General features: G+C 42.0%; 1 protein-coding gene across 1 annotated transcript; it reads right to left on the bottom strand.

The window, feature by feature from the left end:
• Positions 1-296: 296 nt before the first annotated feature.
• Bmp15 (bone morphogenetic protein 15) lies at positions 297-7,677 on the bottom strand. The gene is made up of 2 exons (XM_040733734.1): positions 6,973-7,677; positions 297-2,707 (listed from the first exon to the last, which is right to left on the bottom strand). Exons 1-2 carry the CDS (start codon positions 7,292-7,294, stop codon positions 1,851-1,853), a joined length of 1,179 nt encoding a protein of 392 aa, XP_040589668.1. The 5' UTR covers positions 7,295-7,677; the 3' UTR covers positions 297-1,850.
• Between the last annotated feature and the right edge of the window lie 511 nt (positions 7,678-8,188).

Raw genomic sequence — 8,188 nt, 5'->3', positions numbered from 1 at the left:
TGAAGAAAAGGTGCTGAATCAATACATTTTTTCCAAAGGGAAAACCATAACACCATTGACAAATGACACCATCCTGCCAGTGTTTTCCTTAGTTATTTTGACTACTCAGAGCATAATAGGGACAACTAAACATGAACTTCCCATAAGTTTCAAAACTGTCCAGGAGTCATAAGGGTCAGAGATAATTTTTTTCTAAGAACACCAAAAGGTTGAACTCTGGACTTAGTCCTATAGCCAAGGTACATTTTCAAGTTTGTTGGGTATTTATGCGTATCCTAGGAATGCTGAAGAAATAGTTAAATGGGAAGCCCAATTTATTCTCCCAGTTCAGCTTACAACATATCATGATTTCCCAAACCACCTTACATATTAACATAGCTTTCATAATCTTTTATAAATTGAACAGTTTTGAAATCACTATATTTTATATGCAAAGTACACGTTACATTTATTCTTTAAGAAAATACATATATAAACATACAAATATATAAATAGGGGGTATTCCATATCACACACACACAAAATCAATGTCAACTTTGTGTTCATTAAAGGATTTCCTAGGTCTTCAGCTCTGGTCACTCAGAACATATTCATGAGACAAGTAAAACCTTCAAAGAGAGCTCCAACTTTTTTTCAGTGAAGACAATATCACTACAACTTATTAAGGGAAAGTGTACTGGGCTATGAGAAGAGAGGAGACAGCTACTTTAAACTGGCTTGTCATGACAATACTGAAGAGACTAATAGTAGAGCCTGAATTGATTTCTAAGTATATATGTGAGCAAAATGATGCCAAGTAATAGATCCCCAAATATTCAGTCCAGTGAGCATCAACCACTGGGAAAGGATTAATTACCAATTAACTGAGTTAATTAATGATAAATGTAAAGAAACAAATAGGAACAGTGGCAAGCACATACCCTCACCCTTAAATCAGGTCTTATCACACCGAGAATGGTAAGAAGACTAGTCAATAGTTATGCAGGTACTTCGACATAATAAACAGGCACATCAGTGAGAGTTGCTTACTAGTAGTGCTGCCTGGAGAGCAAATTCAGTCTCTCCTCTGGCCCTGTCCCTCAGAGACTAAGGTAGATATCTGGATCATAGTTGTAGAGAACAAAGTCATAAATTCCTTCTTTGCATTCTCTCCCAATCTCCAAAGCATTCAAGATTCCTTTCAACAAGAAAAGTATCATTTATTTGCAATATTGTTTCAACACTTATAAGTACAGGATTATAGAGGCAAGCTGGGCTGGGAAGAGAGCACAGTAGTAGAGCACTTGCTCACTATCCTCAGCACCACTAAAAGGAGAGAAATTCAAAAGTTTAGTCCCAGAGAGAGTTCTATACTTCCCAAGAAGCAAGGTTGTCCTTCCAGAGACCCATGCCCAGAAGAGCCGACTGAACACACAAAACAGATGAGCCCAGAATGAAGTCACCTCCAGGATGTCACATATTCTACTACCATGGACCAGTGTTGTTTTCTGTGAAGTCACAATAAAAAATGACATAATAGCACATCTCTAGAAAAGCATCTTATCCAAGCACTGCAGACTCTGACTAGTAAGATCACACTGATCCATGCTATGCTACCAGTACCAGGAAATTCTTTTGCAAGCTGAGGAGTTCACAAATGAGGGGAGAGATTTAAATAATGCTAAAGATAACTACTTTGTGGTATTTTAAATTACTTTTAAAAATATTAAGACATGATCCTAACATTTATAGAATTTTAAGTGCTCTTATATTTTAAGCATAAGCACAATATTTTTTTAAAGATAAGGAACAGAAACTGTAGATTGGGTAGATCACTGTCATCTTTAACACCAAGAATGCTGTCTTTGTTGTTATCTACATGTGCAGGACTGGGCAATCATACCCTCATACTCCTTGTACAAGATACTCCCATTTGCCTCAACCAGAAGTATGCTCATAGGAAGAAATTTATAAGGGACACAGGAAGGTTGAGGTACACTGTGATTCACTAGTTCATTCACAAGGCTCTGAATGATGGCATGGTTGGGTGAATTGAGACCATAGGGTAGCACACGACCGCAGAATCCTTTACAGTAATTTGGAGTGTAGAGACGGGGTGCAATGATCCAGTGATCCCAGCCTAGTTGATGGAAGCTGACCTTGTAAGTGTGGAGGGAACACTGGTTGTTTACAGACCTATCATGTTCCTGAGAATGACAAGGGACATCAGCTGCAATGTTGCATGCTTGCCGGGCACTCCGCATGAGAACAGAAGATTCCCTATCAGTTAACTCCTCTTGGCCTTGTGCAAGAAGTTTAGCCTGCACACTCCTGTCAGTGTCATTGAAATAGAGCAGCAAGAAGGCGACATCCAAGGATGACATACCATGCCACTGGAACTCAAGAACCTCACTGCCTTTTTGCTGTTGACACATGAAGCGGAGGCGAAGGACTCTCCGTCCCTTGCGATTCCAGAGTCTCTGCTGAACACAGTGTGTAATATCCATCTCTGTCCAGGTTTTAGACATGGGAGGCGACTTTGAGGAATCGGTTTCTGAAGAAGGAAAGTGCTTGTCCAGGCATTTGGGGACCCAAGGTTCCACATGGCAGGAGAGATGGTAATGAATTAGATGAAGTTGATGGCGGTAAACCACAGTGGCTCTGATTAGTTGGTATGCTACCTGATCTGATGTTAGAGGAAAGTCCAGGATCTGTACATGCCAGAGACCTGCAAAAATGTGAAAGAACAGAACCCACTGTTAGTGTCTTATCTCCCACCTGAATATCCTATAAAACCTCTGAATGTAAACTGATAGTTGCAATAAGCCCTGAAATTAACTCATTTATTGAGCACTTACTAGTACACTATTCTAGTACCTACACAGATTCTTTAATTCACAATAGTATTATGAGATAGTTATTATCACTGTTTTGTAGATAATGGCATGGAGGCTTACAAAAGCCATCAAAGGACACTGAAGCAACGGCTGGGCATGAAGCTTACTATGACCAGTTCAGGTCCTGGATCCTGTACCCTGAACTGAAAAAGAACGAATGCCGCCAGCACCTGGTACGTTAAAGACCTGAACCCAAGTCTATCGATTCTAAGCATAAATCTATCTTACTTTTGGACTATTTGTTAGTATTCAGGCATCTGTACTGGCCTGTCCTTGGGGTTCTGACAGGATATGCCCTCAGTTGCAGTCACTAAAAGCACCACCTGTGCCTATTCACTATGTTCCTCAATAAAAGGGCCCTGCCCACCTCCCATCATACTCTCTGTTCCTGCCTCTCTGCCTCTCTCCCTCTGTCTGTCCCTGCCTCTCTGCCTCTCTCTCTCTCCCTCTCTGCCTCTCTCTTGCTCCCTTTCTCTGTTTCTGCCTCTCTGCCTCTTTCCCGTTGTTCCTATCCCTGGAGGACAGTCTCCCCTCTTCCCTTTCCCCTTTTTATGATCTTTCCCTAATAAAAGTACCTCTGCTTGAACCCTGTCCCATGGCATCTGTCTTGAGCCACTTTTCTTATATTACAACACTATTAACAGTGAAAACTCAAATATAGAATATTTTGTATGTATATATTGAAGACCAGTTATATTATCAGTCAACTATTAAAAGTGACCAATTAAGAAAACTATCAAAACACACATATATAAAGAAAGGATTTCCATGTCATAGCACTATGAAGATATAGTTGTAGGGAAAATAATCTAATATTGGGTGCTATGGCTGCCATGAATCACTGAACCGGGTGCTTAACCATCTTTGCATCTCTGCCTTCCACCAACTTCAAGAACTGTTTCTCAATCTTTTCCTTCAGCTCAGTCTCTCCTATCCCCTCAGGTTTAGGTTTAGTCCATTCATTTTAGAACCGTGCCTCTGAATGCCGTTTCAGTAAGAACCTTATTACATGAATAGTCTTTGTTAAAAACAACAACAAAACAACCTGCTCCAGCCAGTGGTGGCTGTGCATGCCTTTAATCCCAACACTTGGGAGGCAGAGGCAGGTGGATCTCCGAGTTTTAGGCCACCCTTGTCTGCAGAGCGAGTTTCAGGTCAGCCTAGCCTACACAGAGAAACCCTGCCTCAAAAACACAAAAAATAAAATAAAATAAAAAGGCACCCAAACTGCATGCAACCTAGGTTTAAAAGCTCTAATTCAAATTATAGTGCTGACACCCTGTGGCCAAACCATGATCAGAGTATATTCTTGAAAACAAATTTAGTTCCAAAAATAAATAGTGGAAGTGTCTGTCTGCAGAGCTCTGGACTTCTTTTCCTGGTACAGGTTAACAGTAGACTAGAAAACAGACAGCACAGGGTAAAGTCTTCTGTTGTGTTGGAACATCTTAGTATGTCCGTGTATTATTCACCTAACCTTCCTTTTCCACAGAATGTGCAAGCCTAAAATTCTCCAAGGGGACAGTCGTTTTCAACAGAGAAGTCCTTAATGTCTTGGTGTTCAAAATATTTTTAGAAGTTTCCATTCCAGCTCATGCCTAACACACCCTCAGGTTTGCAGCACTGGCCTTCATTCTAGGGAAGGAGACCCAAGCTACCCTTGTACTTCTTTCCGAAAGTTATCCCATATTCTCCTCGTACAAATTTTCCAAGAGGCCCACCCCTGCATCTGCCCCACCCTGCAAAGGAACCCCACCCAAATCTCTAGCAGGCTGTCTGCTGAGGAACTGCCCTTTCCTTTCAGACCTTGACATCACATGTTTCCTGAAGCAGGGTGGGGCTGCTGAGAACCTGAGCCAGGAAGGGTCTGTGAAGACTTTTCAAGGGAAGGGATGACTCATACATCCTGTGTGATTGAGCTTCTGGATTCTTCTATAGGCCTTAGATGCCAGTTGAGCCACAGTCACCCAGGATCCTTGCAGTCCTAGGCATCCATCCCATCACCAGTGCACCCTTGATTTGTTCAGTTTTCTGCCACACTTGCAGGACTTTGCAAGTCCCTGCCTCTAAAAAGTCTCAGTTACTGCCATTTCCCACAAGGCTCCAGCCCCACTAGTCTTTCCCCATCTTCAAGTGGGATATGCTTGTTTCTGCCCTTTAAGTCTTTACAAGTTTCTTCTGCCTAAGTCAGGTTCTGCCCAGTTTCCTCAGTTACACCTTCTTACAGACCTCAGCCCAAATACCACTTCTTCAAAGCTATCCCTCCTACAGAAAGAGGTGACTTTACTATTCACTATTGCAAGGCATTTCACTTGCCACAAATTGTAATTATTTAACAGCTTGCTAATTTATTTCCCCCATAAGAACACGTGTTCTATGAGAGCAGGCGCTATATTTGTCTTAATCACATCTTTATTCATAGCATTCAGTAAATACAATTTGCTGAACTAATCTCTACCACCACACCATTTTTCTTCCCTAAATAGTGCACCTCATTGTCTACATGCATCTCTCCTTACTCCTTTCTCAAATAGCATCTCAAATAGTGTCTCTTCATTGAGGCCTCCTAACTAACATCCCTGCTTCCCTAATTCTGATCAGTGAGTCATTCTTCAAAGCACTCATCATACTTTATCATTATGTAATTGTTTACCAATTATTCAATACTAGGAACCCTCAGAGGCTAGGAAAGATGTTATTTGCCTTTATGCCAATACCACACACACACACACACACACACACACACACACACACACACACACACACACACCCCAACCCAAACACAGCAACTTGTGCTCAATTAAAATCCCCTACTGAGCGTTCATCATGGTATGGTAATTAAGATTACAGACACTGTAGTTTCAGAGCCTGACATCTGCTTCTACCTATTACTAGCCATGTGGCATTAGAGTTTCAGTTTCTTCACCTATAAGTGTCTATACTATCACCTCCTCTCATAGTATTAAAAATACTCCCATAGAGATGCACACTTACCCTCGACTCTTGGGGAAGGGTCTAGGTCCTGCCCTGGATGAAATGACAGACTATGGACACCCCCATGGAGAGCCTCACCCTCCCTGGGGAAAGGAAGGCATATTGGAGGGATTTGATGGGAGGGCATGGGAAGAGGGGAGGAAAAGGGAGAGGGGCCTGGAATTGACATGTGAAGCAACCTTGTTTCTAACTTGAATTTAAATTTAAAATAAAAGATATAAAAGATAATATCAGTTATTATACTTGGATGAAAGAGTGCAAATCCTGTCTGTTAGTATCTCCGAGAGTAATTCAAACCCCATACTGATCTCATCAAGTTCCTAGGAACTCACTGAAGTTGACGGCTATCTTTACTTCAGGAGACTAGGAACAGTATCCAAGTCAAATACTCAAACAGAATAGAGAATAACATGCACAAACAAATACACTTTGTCTCATGATACCAAAATCTCAAAGAGGTAATGTGAACCAATTAATAAAAGTGCTTGGTGTAAGGATATCTGCGTAGTGCATTTAGAATCATATGGTCTAGAGTTTAAGTCTCATCTCTGCCAGCCAGTGTCTGGAGGACATTTGCAAGTTACTGAACCTCTCTGTGCCTTATTTTTCTTATATTTAAAATTAAGCTCACTGCCCCATGACAACAAATGGAAATGACTGTCATTAAGATTAGACATAGTAACAGGGAGGTCATAATAGGATCATGTATGTTGAATTTCAGATGATAGCTTCTTTCTGTCTGAGGCCATGCAAGTTTTCCTAGCTCATTATCTTGTAGTCTTTGCCTTCAAAGAGCAACCATCGACATAAAAAGCCCTAGTTTAAGAGGTATAACAACTTAAAAAATACAGGGGTTCATACTGTACTTAGCTGTCCTGCTTCCCAGGAAGATTGCTCAGTAGGACCCAAGGCAATTTTTTCTAACGTTGTGTCTCGAATGGAAAATAGGTTTGGAACCAGCTTTTCATACGCTTCCAACCATTTGAAAGCCACACATGACCAAATCTGCTCACCAATCAATGACAACACACCAAGCCTCCTTTCTATCTACACATTTCCCCTCTTCTGTTCCCTGAAGGGCTGTAGGGCCACAAGAACTCACCTCTCAGAGGCCTTACTGCATTGGCTGAGGGCTTTACCAGCCTCACCATTTTAGCTCCAATCGTGCGATTCTCCCTAGGATGCCCATGCAGATCAGCCGAACGCTGGTATAACTTCATCATATACCTCAGGGGATATCCTTGGGGCCGTGACTTCATCTCCTTGTCAGGGGCTTCTTTTGCCAGATCCAGATTCAAGGGCAATATGGGGTCATCAGCAAGGAGGGTGACGGAGGGCCACCCTGCCTTTGCCATTTGAACCCTGTGTTCCATAAAAAATACCATTCCCCAAAAAAGAATTCTAAGAATTGTGAGAAGGGCCATCTTGAAAAGCTTGGTGCTTGTCAACGGATTCCTACTCAAGTCCAAAGGACATCACTCTGACCTCTTCCACATCCTGGTTTAACAAACACCAAAGACAGGGCAGGAAATCAAAAGAAAAGCCAGCTGGCAGACCCTCTCTTGCTTCCTGTGGGAGAATCTTCTGAGCCAAAGCAAGTCTCCTGACTAGGATTCTTGGCACAAAAACAAACAGAAGCAGCAAGTGGGACAAGGCACCATGCCCTACCCACTCTCCATTGGTGGAAACCACACAGTACTTCTCAGACAGGCTAAAGTAACCTAGGAGGAGAGGCCCATTCCAGGAACCTGGAGTGCACCCAATCTAATAGGTTAAAAGGAAGCAGCCTTACCCAGTGCTACCACAGATTTAAAGGCAATCCCTCAATCAGGCCTTAAAGAGACAGAGGCCTCCTCTTCCCATCCAACTTCTATACCTCTTAGTGAAGCATCTCACAGAAATGTGGTTTGCTGCTAGCTGGTGGTGAAACTACCTAGGATGATTACTGGTTCGGATGTAAATAAATAAATAAATAAATAGGTGATAAAAAGAATGTATTCTCCTGTATCCAGTCTCAAACACAAACTCTATGAGGGTAAGGTCTCAGTAAGTGCTTCAAGAGGTCTCTACAAACAGTAGAATGAAAATCATTGTGTGAGTGTGGCTATTAGAAGAGCCCTTGCCTAGTGATTCACAATCCTGGCTGTACGTTGGAGTCAGCTGGTCAGATTCTACTGGCCTGAGTGTCATTCCTGGGGATTCTGCTCCACAAGGAGGTTTTCAGCTCACAGGTGATTGTAATAGAGTTAAGTTTGAGAACGCCAACTTGGAACTTGCTGGTTTACCATGGGAAGTGGTGAGTAGGTATCTTCTGAGAA

This window comes from Mesocricetus auratus, unplaced genomic scaffold, assembly GCF_017639785.1.
Source record: "Mesocricetus auratus isolate SY011 unplaced genomic scaffold, BCM_Maur_2.0 Super-Scaffold_100033, whole genome shotgun sequence".
In the NCBI taxonomy this organism is placed as follows: Eukaryota; Metazoa; Chordata; class Mammalia; order Rodentia; family Cricetidae; genus Mesocricetus; species Mesocricetus auratus.
The sequence above is the reverse complement of the archived record's forward strand: the minus strand, read 5'-3'. Positions and strand labels throughout refer to the sequence as shown.